We start from the raw sequence: 13215 nt of genomic DNA on the forward strand, positions 1-13215 counted from the left end.
CATCTGCCACACCAATTGGAGATGATGGCATTATAATAAGAAGAAATCCATAAGAAACCCTAAAACTGAGCAGCCTTTTGGTTTCTGCTGTTGCTGTTGGCTTGCTTCTCCTACCATGCTTTCCTGTCCAGGACTACATGGTCCCCAGTCAGGCAGCTGTAACAGACACACAGCAGCAAAGGGCTCTCATAGACCTACAGGCAGCTTTGGATTGCACACTGCCAGGGATGGGGCATCCACAATTCCTCTGGACAGCCTGTGCCAGTGCCTCACCACCCTCACAGTAGAGAACTTTTTCCTTACACCTCATCCAAGTCTACATTCTTTCAGTTTGAAGCTATTCCTCCTTGTCCTATCACTACCTGCCCTTGTAAAAGGTGCCTCTCCAGCTTTCTTTCAGCCCCATTAGGCTGCTCTAAGGTCTCCCCAGAGCCTTCCCTTGCCATGCTAAACAAGCCAAAATCTCTCAGCCTGTCAGCACAGGAGAGGTGCTCTAGCCCTCTGATAATTTTCATGGCCTCCTCTGGACTCTTTAATGTGTGCTTCTTTAATGCTGTTGGCTTCTTATAGTCAACATGACCAAACGTTACTTCTTGTGGACAGCAAGCCAGCCACCCCAGCACAGCACTCGCTCCTTGGGATCCCTGACAGACAACGCTTCCCGCTGCCAGCCTCGTCTCAGCGCCATGACAAACCCGGTACCTGTCCCTGCTCTAGCCACGGGTCAGACCCCAGCCTCACAGACCCCTCTTTGCCCTGCAGGCTCCACGCCCCAGAGCCCCCTGCAGCTGCTCCACCGCACACAGGCAGGCGGCAGGCGCCTCCCCGGAGTTTCTCTCAGGCGCGGCTCGGGCAGCCCTGCCAAGGCCCCGCTGTTAAGTGCGGCCGCGGCACCGCCTCTTTCCTTTCGTCCCGGGACGCCATTTTGTCGGACGCACGGTGAGGTTCGCTGAGCTCTGCTTGCTGCCTCAGGTGCCTTCGCGGCTCCGGGAGGGCGGCCGGAGCCCGTCCCACTGCGCTGGTGGCGGGGCCGAGTGGCCACGGGCGCTGGCTGGGGCGGCGAGGACTTGCTGTGGTTGGAGCCTGAGGGAGTGAGGGGGCCGCGGCCTGTAGGGCGCGGGTAGGGGCGCCGGGCCGGGAGGCTGCTGAGGGATGGTGGCACACATGGCGCCGAGCCCGGTCAGCCCGGCCTTGCATAGCCTGGGCGGCTGTGGCAGCCTCCCGAGGTAGGCCCCGGAATGGGGAGCAGCGCGGCTCGGCCTTCGCTGGCGGGCCTGGTGGTTGGCGTCCGGTCTGTTTGACCGTGTGCACACCTTCTGCCAGATTACATAGTGGCCCGTAAATCACAGAATTTTAGACTGGTTTGGGTTGAAAAAGACCTTAAAATCAGCTAGTTCCAACCCCCTTGCTACGGGCAGGAATCATGCCTTGTGGATGATATGTGAGGAGAGGCTGAGGTGACTAGATTTAGTCCACCAGGAATAGAGGTGCCTTTGGGGGGGGCACTTGATAGTCCCATGAGCAAGGTAGGGACATGTGGCAGGAGCCACATGTGTTACAGGCAAATTGGTTGACAGGGGCATGAGGCAGAAGCATGAGATAAATGGCTTGAGGTAAAATGAGAAGCTCACATTGGGTATAAGGGGAAAGTTTTAAATCATGAGAAAGGGTTCTAAACAAGCTGCCCAGAGGCAAAGCTGGGTAGTAGTCGTTTCATCCTTGAATTGTTCCAAGACCTGACTGGACAAAGCCCTGCACAGCCTGGTCTGGTAGACTTTAAGTAGAAGGTTGACCTGGGTAAGTTGATAACATCCATTGTGACCTGAGTTACCCTGTGGTGATTTTTAAAAAATACTGTTTTCTGTAGATAGCTAAGCTAATGGCATTCCTTGAATAGACCTAGTAATTTGGAAGTGAATTTTGAACAGGCTTGAAGTCTTGATTTTTCATGTCTGAAAATGATGTCAGTTGGATTTTCAGTCAACTCCTGTTTCTGAATAATTTGCATTAATTTTTACAGTAATAAACCAAAATGACGAACACAAAGGGAAAGAGGAGGGGGACACGTTACATGTTCTCAAGGCCCTTTCGCAAACATGGTGAGTATACCTTACAGTAAGAACACTGCCCGTTGGATGTTCAGTCCCTAGGTAGCATTTGTAAATGGCTTGTGGCAAAGGATTTCTGACAATTTGGGCTAAAAACTACTGCATGATACACAAACTGTCAGCTTTTGCAGCTTATGCGTTGGATTCTGATTGCTTGACAGTAACAACACTGATTCTGTCAGTGCTTGAGAATTAATTTGAAGGTGAAGAAAATATTTCACGAGTTACAAAGTGTACAGTTTTTTGCTTCTTAGCAATGTGCAGTGGGAACAGCTGTGTTCACAACAAAGTGGTAGTTTAATGCCTTTCCAGTTTCTGCACTGGGGGTGAGAGTAAAGCTCTATTTTCGTGAGTTAGTTGAATTTTTTTTTTAAATTAGAAGTATGTGAAGAGGTAATTACTGCTTTTAAAAATGGTTTGATTTCTCAGTGTTGTGTTTTTTTAAATTGAATTTATATTTGAATTATTGTCTCCCACCTATTTTTGCTTGTGTGTGAAATGTGGGGTTTCATAAGTATCCAAATCTGTGTCTTTTAACAGGAGTTGTCCCTCTGGCTACCTATATGCGCATCTACAAGAAGGGTGATATAGTTGATATTAAGGTACTTTCTATAATGCTATGTAGTTAAAAGCTAAAGTAGTGTAATTATTTTCAGTCACCAGTTTCTTGAGGTGTTTTTTTTTGTTGTTATTTGGGTTGTATACAAGTACTTGCTACTCACTTTTGAAGCAGTACTGGGACAACAGTGCTACTGAACCAGAAGTAACACTTCAGTGTCACACTGGTTTGTGTAGGGTTTTATTTATATATATATATGTGTATGTAAACATTTGTGCTTTGTTACTCCCATGTCCAGCTGAAAACCATGAGTGAAAGGTGCCATATCTAATACTGGGATTACTGTGCGGTGCCTACTATTGCTACTTTGAAAGGACCCCCCCCCCCATTTTAGTAGATTTTCTGTTTTGCCTAACTTGTAGCTGCTACTCAGAAGAGCCATTATGGTGGTGTAGCTGACACATCTTGTGACCCCGTATCACTGTAGGACTATACTTAAAATAAGAATGTACAGGGATCATCATTGTGAAGCTGTATTAAATCTAAAAACTAAGAAATAAATGTAAGGATACATCATATATATTAATACAGGAGGAAAGTGAAGCAGCATTTTCCATCACTTGGTACTTTTTATAACTTGTCCTTCAAAACCCACTGTACTTTCAAAATTAAGTTGTAGTGAATCTGATAGTCTTTCACCAAGGATTCCTACTTTGTTGAATCATTTTGTTTCGTTTGAAATGCAGAGCTTTGACCATCACACAGGAGATGGTGTGTAATTTGCTTGCTTTTTGTTTGACTTTTTGAGAACTGCACTGTTCAAAATTAATACTTCTTGATACACTGGAGCTTGATGATGATTGTCTCATGTGATTGCTTGCTGAAAGCAAAGTGATCAGTCATTTCACCGACACTGAAAGCAACCAGAATTGTCACAGCAAAGTTTGGTAGTCTTCAGATACAAATGCATGGCTATAAATTCTAATGTACAGATAAAATGTGAGTATTTTTAAATGTATCTCAAGTAATTTGAAATCTGTACTATAAATAACTTCTGAAAGAAAAGACATTGATGGTGTTTTTTGGTTTTTTTTCCCCTTCCCCATGTTAAAGTTTACACTTTATTCTTGTTCTACCTCTTAACAGGGTATGGGCACTGTTCAAAAAGGTATGCCCCACAAGTGTTACCACGGCAAGACTGGAAGGGTATATAATGTTACTCAGCATGCTGTGGGCATTATTGTTAACAAGCAGGTCAAGTAAGTACTGAAATTCCACTTCCTGACAATTAGTGTTTAGGAAAGTTGATCTGTAATTGCACCCTCCTTTCACTTTGCCAGTTAGACAGCTATTGTCTTGATTGGTCATTCAAGGTGGGTAAAGTGTATATCCTTTTTATAACCCAAGCAAATGATGCTCATTTGACTTGGATCCTGTCAGAGGAAACAGTTTTTATTGAGCAACACATAAAGTGACATTACTTAACAAGGCTTTTCAGCCAGATCTCATATTGGTACTGAAGCCCTTTTAACTATTAGCCTGTGGCTCTGTTCACTGGGTTTTGAACAGCTTGGACAGAAAAGGAGAGCTGGTTGTTTTTTCCAGGAACTGGAGTGCAATAGTAATACACTTCTTTGTATGCTACAAAGTTAAAATTTACATGTTCTCAATGATCTTAATCCAAAATTGTCAGCACATTATTATATATTAATAAGCTTTCAGTTACCAAAGTTATATATGGTTTGCATCTGCAGCAGTATATTTTGAGTGGTTGCTCTTTAAAGAAAAATTATCTGTGATTTTGCTTATGAAGTTACTCCTCTGAGGGCCATAAAGCTAGCTTTGAAGTGGCCTTTTTTTCAAGTGCAGTAGATTTAAACTGATTTTCTTTCTTAGGGGCAAGATTCTTGCCAAGAGAATCAATGTGCGCATTGAGCATATTAAACATTCCAAGAGCAGAGACAGCTTTCTGCAGCGTGTGAAGGAGAATGAAAGGAAGAAAAAGGAAGCAAAAGAAAAAGGCATTTGGGTTCAACTGAAACGCCAGGTAATACTCCTATTGTAGTTGACACATGATTGATTCAATTCACAGAAAACCCCCAAACAGCTAAAACCAAACCAGTTGAGTAAAATGTTGTATTCTTCCCAAATACCAATGCTACGCTGTTTCTGAGCTCTTTTTATGTCTTTCAAAGACAAACCCTCCCCCAGAAAAACACCTATTCTGAAAACTCCATGTCTGTGGCAGATTGTGTGAAAGTGTTTGTTGCTCCCACCCTCACTTCCTTCAAAAGGACTGTGATCGAAGTTACTTTTGGTGGTTTTTCTTTCAGAGCAGAGTGACGGCATGCAGTGTGTCTGCCTCTGACCTGTACGATATGTTTGATGCCTGAACAGACCTGTGGTGTTCCTGGGTGGAGATGGCAGCCTTGGCTGCAAACAGAGGGACAGATGCTTCCTGTTCTGCTGCTAATCTGCAGCAGAAGCTTTGGCTGATTTCTAGGATCAGTGTTGACTTAATAGCTAGACTTTAGAGAGTACGGTAACAGTTGTTGCTTCTGGAACTGCAGGGTACATCATTTCGTGTTAATTTAGATTAGTAAATTGCAGAGGGTAGAGTGTAGGGATTTTGCATTCAGCAAAGTCAAGTACAGTTCCTAGCAGATAAATTTTTGGCTGCTGTTCTTTGAATCAAAGTGCAAAGAAACGATTAATGGTAAAATCGCTGTAATGTCAATAAAATAAGGTGTTCAGTGGTTGTCAAAATTCATTTTCTGTAAGGTTGCTTTTGAGTTTTAGTGCCATGAGTTTGGTTTTTTTTCTTTGTTTACAGCCTGCTCCACCAAGAGAAGCACACTTTGTGAGAACTAATGGCAAGGACCCAGAGCTGCTGGAGCCAATTCCCTATGAATTCATGGCATAAGGCACGTTTAAAAGAAGTAAATTAAAGATCTGGTTTTGGACAAGTGTATGTGGTTGTGGCTCATTTCTTCAGATTTTGTTGTTTTCTTTTTAGCAGGTACTTAAGAAACCTTTTGTTTTACTGAAGTTTGTTTATTCAGCTTGCTTTACATTGTGCTTGGTCATTTACATCATCTGCAGCTTTTGCTTATCAGTTTAGTCATTCATAGACACCATAAATTTTGGGAACACTGAAACTTGCTAAAGCTTAGTGGTGATCATGTGGCGATATGAGAGAATGTGGAATATTTCACCAGTAAAGTAAGGACACATGCAAAGAATTGTAGTGTCACTTGAAGGTTTTTTTTTTTGTGGAAAAAGGGATAACAAGCTTCAGATTTCACTAATAGAAACTTTTGGTTAAGGGGCCTCAGATTAATACCGAAGAATTGTGGAAACAGTTTCTGAAAGCAACCTCTTTAAGAAATGGCTACAGGCAGATTTTGGTGGTTTGCCATTGGAACCTGTGAAGAAAGGGGTTTTAGAATACCCCAGGTCAATAAGCATTCTTATGAAATAATAGCGGTTTAGAAATAAGACTTTAATTCCAAAACTGCCAGGCTTTGTGATTTGATTTTTATAATTTTAATTGGCTGTCATAGCTGAACATTTTGTATGTTTATTTCTTGTCTGTTGAATTTAAACTTTTCCCTGGATGTTCGAACTCCTTCCTCTCATGCCACTGATCTGTTGATACTTCCTTCACAAACCCCAGCATTTAAGTTGAAATCTTCAGCTGACTACTAACTAACCAGTGCTGTTTTTGTGAAGCGTTGTTTGAAACTGTGAGAAGTGCTAAAGAAAGTGCTGAGGGTAATCTGCTTGGTTACCTTTTAAAGTGTGGTGTAAGGCACTGCTTAGCTGCCAGTAATGTCTACATGTAGAGTAACATTAGAGAAGCTAGTGACCTCAAGCCATTTGTAGGTATTGACTGTTAAAAACTGTTGAATAGGTAGTTGCAGGACAACTAGTAAGTTTGGGAAAGAATGAGGTTTTCTTTTGCCCTTAATTCTGAGGTGCCTTAAGCAGTCAAACTGTACAGGTTTTTTATAGATAAAGGGATTAATGGCTGCTTGCTCTTACCTACCATTTGATTGTGAGTGTTCCCATTCTCATGGAATGCAGCTTTTGGACGTTGAATTCATTGTGTGGCTTGGCCTGATATTTAAGGGTGACAGGCTTTAGGTACTGAATGCTCAAAGTCCCAGTGAGCAGATGCTATGTTTGAAGTTTCTCCAAGCTTCCATCTCAGAAGACAAAATAGGCTGTATTGTTGGAATGACTTTGGAAATGCCTTGAAGAAGATGTAACAAAGCTTCTCCATTAGCAGACTGATAGGTGATGCTGATAGCGTCTTTTGACACCATATGTATTGGACATAGAGTGCACCACCGTCTCCTGAAGGAAAGTCAATGAATCTTAACTTCTATTGTCACATTTTGTGAGTTTAGCTTTTATGACCAGGCAGGGTTTTGTTGAAGCAGCTACATCTGTATGCTGAGCCTTAGAACTTTATCGTCTTCTTTGGCTTGCCAGTTTCCACAGCAATTTAAAATCCCTGTTTGGCTCACCAGATAAGCATCATTTTTCATTAGGAAAGCAGGAGTTAAGTGGGAGGCTTCATTGGGTACAATCTTCAGTGATGGTGTTTTTACATTTTCTTCACGTGCTTGTGTAAGTTATTTGATTCCGTGCTTGGTTTGTGCTTAACTATCAGGATAGCAGTGAATTAGCCGTAGCATCGTGATGGGATGGTTACCAGTAACTGTAAGTGGTAGGGAGTAATAAGCTTCTGAATTTATTTTCAACAATTTGGAATAGTAAGGCTAGGCAGCATGCTGGGATCTCATTTAAGAGCTGTGCTTTTGGAGAAACTGCATTACAACAGTTCTCAATCTGTTTACTGACGGTGTTTTTAAAGTCACTATGCAACAGTAGATACTCATAAATGTGTTTGGAAGTTGCATGTGGGGTGGGAGGATAAGGAGGGAATGCTTTCATTGGTCAGGATTCCCAGAAATGACTGAAAATGAAGCTGGTTTGTACAGGAAGAGGGTAGCCTTTTGAGCGGGGGTGAGTGTTTGAAAGCAGGACAAATTAGCTACAGTTTAACCTGTTTTAGGTTTATAGATGTTGCCTGTTGGTTGCCCTCAGTGCAGTGGTAGTTTTCCTGGTAGTCTCAAGTTTGCAGCAGCACAACCCAGGTATTTAGCAGTCTTAGTACCTGCTATAGAAGTTTGCTTCCCATGTGTTCAGCACAGTTGTGACAAAAGGTAAAGATCTGTGAGTTAAGTTATGGAAGAACTGCCTGTCAGGACACTTTCAGGCATGAAACTAGTGTCTAAATTGAAAAGTGTCTTTCTTGGTAGAATAGTTTTATGTATGTGCAAAACTTGCAGAAGATTTGGGAGGGGAATGAGTGATTTTGGCAGTTCAGCCTCTACCCCCTTGGGTGGAGGAAGCATGTTTTCTTAGGGTGTTTGGAGCTGCAGGTTCCTCTCCCCTTTGGCTTGCTCTGGAAGGGATTATACACACTTAAACCCATTAGCTGTAACTGGTTGTCTACACCCCTGTTCTGAGGCTGTGCCTGGAAAGCAAAATCTTGCAGTGAGCCTGCCAGCTACAGAGAGGGTGTTTTCACACTGTGACATTTTGAATGTCACATTGTGAATGAATTTTGTTCCGTGATACTTTGAATTGTGGAGAACTGTTGTGGAATGTGCAAAGCTGTAGGTTTCTGGTGTAGCTGGACACACCTTGAGCTTCTAGGATTCAGGAATCAATTCAAAAGTCACTTTTCCTGAAGTTCGGTATTTATGTTGCCTGTCTTCCAGTCCTCTTCTGGTACAGAGGCTTCATTATCCCAGAGCTGGTGCACAGCTTGTCCCTATACAACATGTGAAAGGATAAAGTGCTTATGGATTAGCACAAGCTGTTATGCTTCAGTGCAGTGCTTTGTCTCTGTTCCTCGGAGCCCAATTATGAGGTGGGGCTGAGCTGTCGGCTCCTAACCAGGTTTTACTGCCTTGGACTTTGCAGCTGGTTCCCTGCCAAAGACCCTGCCAAGTATCTCCTGTTGTCTCTTGGAGAAGAAGAAAGGAAGCTTTCTGAGCTGTCAGCTTCATCTGGTTTAGCCTGTCACTGGCACCAAGACCTGAGGCTCCCTGAGGGCTGTGCAGGCAGTTAGTGCTAATACTGTGCCTGGCCAGGAGGGTCAGTGAAAGGGCAGAAAGGACTGGGGATGAGGAATCATGCCTGTGCAGAGGGGCTGCAGGTTGAGGACCCCAGGAGGGAACAGTTGAAGTGTGCATGCCTGAGCAGGGTCTGGGATGTTCAGACACCTTCAGCCCTATTCCTTGAGGGAGAAGGCAGGTAAGCAGCTGTAAGAGGATATACAAACAACTGCTTTTATAATCTGTTGTGTGTATCGGGGAAAACAGTCTTGAGGACAGCTAATCTGAGCTCCAGTTGCTTCAACCTACTGAGCTGCTTCTGCTGCACCAGAGTTAGGTGGTGATGGAGAGACAGAGAACCCATTGACCCTTGGAAATCACTTCATTTGCTGGCTGTCCTGCTTGTGTTTCTGTGCTGTCATCTCTGTGCTTGACCATCACTGTTTGCCCTTTGGGGATGCTCTCAGCAGCCGGTGAGGCAGCATGCCCAGAAGTGGGGAGCATCTTGAGTTTTGGGGTTGGTGATTGTTTAATACTGCTGCATTCACAACTTGGCATCTGGGAATCAGCTGCCTGGGACAGACTAGTTTTGGTGGCATTCTTCCAAGGGCAAGTTACATGTACTCCAATAGCTCCTTTGTAAAGAAATGTATAAAAACAGTCCGTTGGCACGGTGAGCAGGGCAAAGCAAGATTCCATGGCAGTGGGAGCAGATGACAACAGCACCAACCTCTGGAAGTCAAAACCTTTTAGGGATAAAAGAGAAATCTTGTTTACAAAAATAAAAGGGCTTGATGGCATGATGGGAAGTAGAAATTCTAGAGGCAATCAGTTTTTCAGGTTAAAAGTGGCCTTGATGTTACCTGCAGGAAGCAGCTCCTCCCCATCCTTGTCCCCATGGTGTCAAGGATTCTTCTCTCAGGACCACCTTTACTGGTAGAGCAGAGCTGGCAGCATTCCTTGGTGTGAAATTCCCTGTCACTGGAGGGACTGGAGTGAGGGTGTCTGAAGAAGCACACAACAGGTCAATACCTGGACTCTCATGGTTATAGGGAGAAAGTAAGAGGGAGGACAAGAGGAAAGTGAGGAAAACCATGACTTGTCCTTGTGTGAATCTTTAGGAGCTGTGCTGAAGGTGACCGTGTACATCCTCAGTGCACAGCTCTGCTGAGGTTCAGCTCGGCTGCCCATGGGTATCTGGGACCAGTGCTGCCCTGGGCATCAGCCCTGCAGCTCCCATGGTGGCTCCATCCCTGTGTGGTTACAGGCTGTGAAGCCACAGACCCATCCAGCTCTTTTCCAGTTCCAGTCTACTAGCCTCCGAGTTGTTTCCTGCTGGCTTGTGTTACATATCTGCCTGATAAAGCAGCCCCTGTGAATGGATTATTTGGTAAACATTTAACACACTTGCAAAGCAGCAGCGTGCTGCAGAAGCAGTTTTGCAGGAGCCAAGGCAACAGTTTGCAGAGGCGGAAGCATCCATGCTGCTGCTGGCGGGTTTGAGGCTCATGGTGGAGCATCTCTCTTCTCTGAAACTTTATTCCACTTTGAAAACCTGAAGGGCCTAATCCAGACCTTGGGGCCCTGTGGACCACTCTGATTTCAGGACTGGCTGTTGCTTTATGCAGAGTCTGGGATTTCCACGCTGGCTATGGAGGGATGTTGTCCAGGTGTGGGACGCAGAATAATCTGGAGTATAAGAATAAATCACTTCCTCTCAATCCTGACTCACATCTCCCGCTGCAGGGAGGGTGCAAGAAGCCGCAGCCTGTTGCAGTGGTGGAGGGGCACCTTCCCCAGCACGCCGGGCTGGTGCTGCCTCCCGCCTGCCGCGGCGGGTGCTGCGGTGCCCTCCCCAAACCGGGCGCAGGTCGCACGGCCGGACCGGGCTGTCCCCGCGCTGGGGGACACAGGAGGTGCGGGGAGGAAGGGGCAGCGGTGCCACAGGGCGGGCAGGGAGCGGGGCTGAAGCTGGGGAGGGCTGCGGGAGGTGGGAGGGGCGGCGGGGGGCGGTACCGCCGAGGGGCGGCCCGAGCACGGCGCTGCCGCCGGAGCCTTTAAGAGCCGCCGGCGGCCGCCCGCGCTGGGCGCTGCCTGGCGGGTTGAGCCAACAGGGACCGAGTGGAACCGGGTTGAGACGACAGGGACCGAGTGGAACCGGGCCGAGCCGACAGGGGCCGAGCGGAGCCGCCGGGCCGCCCCTCCCATGCGCCTGCCGAGCATGTCCCAGCCCTTCCTCCTGGCGCCTATCGCCGAGTGCACGCCGGGGCTGCCCGGCCCCCAGGTCCGCCTGGCGGTACTGGGTGCCCGCGGCGTCGGCAAGAGCGGTGAGTGCCGGGGGCTGGCCGTCCGTGCCCCCCTCTCCTTTGCCGTGCCCGCCCGTCCGTCCCGCCTAATGCTGCCGCTCTGTGTTTCAGCGATGATCGTGCGGTTCCTGACGAAGCGGTTCATCGGGGACTACGAGCCCAACACAGGTGAGGCGGAGGCGGGCGCCGGGTGCGGGGTCCCGGTGCCGCGGGTGGTGCCTGACGCTCTGTGCTCCCCAGGCAGCCTCTACTCCCGGCTGGTCCGTCTGGAGGGTGACCACGTTGCCGTGCAGATCCAGGACACGCCGGGGTGCATCCAGGTACGAGCTGCTTTTCTCTGCCACCTGAAGGTTCAGCTTTTGAGCCCCAGTTTCTTCCAAGGCCAGGCTTGGTCTCCTAAGACAGAGCTCAGGCTTCCCTTTAGACCTGTTTAACGGTGCCACCTATGATACAGGCTTTATACTTTCACTGCCTGATGCCAAATTTGTGCTGTCTGTTGTACCGCAGGTGCAGGAGGACTGCGTGCAGGTGCTGGATGCCCTGTCCTGGTGCGTGAAATGGGCAGAGGGCTTCCTTCTGGTCTACTCCATCACAGACTACAGCAGCTACCAGGTAGTCCGGCCGCTCTACCAGCACATACGCAAAGTCCACCCGGATGCCAGGACCCCCATTATTATTGTGGGGAACAAAGCTGACCTCCTCCATGCCCGGCAAGTGCAGGCAAAGGAGGGACTACAGCTGGCAAATGAACTGGGCAGCCTGTTCTTGGAGATCTCCACAAGTGACGACTCCCAAGGTGTCTGCGATGTGTTCCAGTACTTGTGCAAGGAGCTCAGCAAACTGCAGCATGCTGGCAGCTCGGACAGGAGGCGGGCATCCATCATCCCTCGACCCAAATCTCCCAACATGCAAGATCTAAAGAGACGTTTCAAACAGGCTTTATCTTCCAAAGTCAAATAACCCCCTGTTGTGAGATCCTGTGTGACCCAATAGACCTTATTTTTGTAAACTAGTTAATAAAAATCTTTATTTTTGTACTAACACCAGCAGTATGGAAGTAAGTATGTCAAAGCTTGCAATTTCGTTGCCATTCTCTCTTGTTTGACTGGTTGGGTTATTTTTACAGTAAGAAAAAAAGCTGCATAGCAACTAAATAGAGGTAGCTGGAGAAGGGTTTTTTTGCCAGGAGGGTTTGATTCCATTTCTGTTTTGGGCTGGGGTTTGCTGTTTGACACTGCTCAAATGACTTTTTGGGGGCCTCAGTTTCCTGTTTCCGAAATGGGAGTGATAATGATGTAACACTCAGCTGCCTTTATAGAATGTTTGAAAGCCTTTGATGGAACGCTTGATATGGAGAAAGGAAGAAAAAGCTCTATTAAACATGAAAACAAAACTGTCTGTAAGAATTCTGATTATCATGGGATCACTTTCCTCCCTCAAAACTGCTGTTTTGCCTTCACCTGTAACTCCCTGAATGATAATAAGCTGTTGGGAATGAGCTCAGATTCCTGATGTGCTTTGGAGTAATCAGTGCCACAGAATTAACCTCTTGAGCCCTCAGTATTTAACAGGAGGGTTGAGTTCCTCCTACAGATTCCCATGGGACAAAGTGCTGAGCAGTCCGCAGCAGAGGAGGGTGTGGGATGGCTGTTGCTTTCTCTGGAGACGTGTAGTAGGAAGGACAGATGAATAGGCTCCCTTAATAGAAAATAATAGAAAATAGCTATTTTTAAAAGGAATCACATCTCTGTGTTCCCCAGATCAATGTTGTAGCCATTAGAAACAGGTTGGATGTTTTATTCTCTTTTTACAGAAGCTCTGAACCATACTAGAATGATTTTTATTAACTGTTTGCTGGGTGTTTGAGCATGGCATGTGGGGTTTGCACTTCAAATGTGCCTCTGAAGTATGTGCACAGTGTTGGTAAGAAAATAAAGCTGTGCTTCGTGCTGGGTAGAAAGTGTGGAAGTGGAGTAATCTGTACTGGAGGAACCTCGCTGTTCCCATTCAGGCACAACTCCAGTAAGGTTTTACTTTGGTCTTAAGCTATGAGATTAAAAAAAAAGATCATTTTCTTCTTTCCTTCTGCTGGGAAAGGCAGGTAGCTG

At 46.2% G+C, this 13215-nt stretch overlaps 2 protein-coding genes and 2 non-coding genes across 6 annotated transcripts; all 4 read left to right on the forward strand.

The window, feature by feature from the left end:
* The first annotated feature begins 811 nt into the window (after positions 1-811).
* On the forward strand, positions 812-5638 carry RPL21 (ribosomal protein L21). Of its 3 annotated transcripts, none has more exons than XM_005149769.2 (6): positions 812-939; positions 2021-2099; positions 2649-2710; positions 3814-3926; positions 4564-4714; positions 5501-5638. In XM_005149769.2, the coding sequence occupies exons 2-6, from the start codon at positions 2033-2035 to the stop codon at positions 5588-5590; spliced, it is 483 nt and encodes a 160-aa protein (XP_005149826.1). In that variant the 5' UTR covers positions 812-939; positions 2021-2032; the 3' UTR covers positions 5591-5638. The 3 variants fall into 3 exon arrangements, with proteins under 3 accessions (XP_005149826.1, XP_030905388.1, XP_030905389.1); XM_031049528.2 differs by lacking the exon at positions 812-939 and adding an exon at positions 942-972; XM_031049529.1 differs by lacking the exon at positions 812-939 and adding an exon at positions 1779-1797.
* On the forward strand, positions 3515-3589 carry LOC115946622 (small nucleolar RNA SNORD102). Its single transcript, XR_004080674.1, has one exon. It is a non-coding gene; the product is annotated as a small nucleolar RNA SNORD102 (small nucleolar RNA).
* On the forward strand, positions 3986-4118 carry LOC115946626 (small nucleolar RNA SNORA27). Its single transcript, XR_004080678.1, has one exon. It is a non-coding gene; the product is annotated as a small nucleolar RNA SNORA27 (small nucleolar RNA).
* A 5246-nt stretch (positions 5639-10884) lies between the features above and the next one.
* On the forward strand, positions 10885-12495 carry RASL11A (RAS like family 11 member A). Its single transcript, XM_034074477.1, has 4 exons — positions 10885-11128; positions 11219-11275; positions 11348-11427; positions 11615-12495. Exons 1-4 carry the CDS (start codon positions 11008-11010, stop codon positions 12065-12067), a joined length of 711 nt encoding a protein of 236 aa, XP_033930368.1. The 5' UTR covers positions 10885-11007; the 3' UTR covers positions 12068-12495.
* Positions 12496-13215: the final 720 nt, after the last annotated feature.

The sequence above is a fragment of the Melopsittacus undulatus genome, chromosome 2 (genome assembly GCF_012275295.1).
Source record: "Melopsittacus undulatus isolate bMelUnd1 chromosome 2, bMelUnd1.mat.Z, whole genome shotgun sequence".
NCBI lineage: Eukaryota > Metazoa > Chordata > Aves > Psittaciformes > Psittaculidae > Melopsittacus > Melopsittacus undulatus.

Bases quoted from the DNA above. Each gene is read 5' to 3' on its own strand.
- RPL21 (XM_005149769.2), top strand. From the start codon at position 2,033: ATGACGAACACAAAGGGAAAGAGGAGGGGGACACGTTACATGTTCTCA. The intron at 2,100-2,648 runs GTGAGTATACCT...GTCTTTTAACAG, and splicing joins AAGGCCCTTTCGCAAACATG to GAGTTGTCCCTCTGGCTACC. The intron at 4,715-5,500 runs GTAATACTCCTA...CTTTGTTTACAG, and splicing joins GGGTTCAACTGAAACGCCAG to CCTGCTCCACCAAGAGAAGC.
- RASL11A (XM_034074477.1), top strand. From the start codon at position 11,008: ATGCGCCTGCCGAGCATGTCCCAGCCCTTCCTCCTGGCGCCTATCGCC. The intron at 11,129-11,218 runs GTGAGTGCCGGG...TCTGTGTTTCAG, and splicing joins CCGCGGCGTCGGCAAGAGCG to CGATGATCGTGCGGTTCCTG. The intron at 11,276-11,347 runs GTGAGGCGGAGG...TGTGCTCCCCAG, and splicing joins GGACTACGAGCCCAACACAG to GCAGCCTCTACTCCCGGCTG.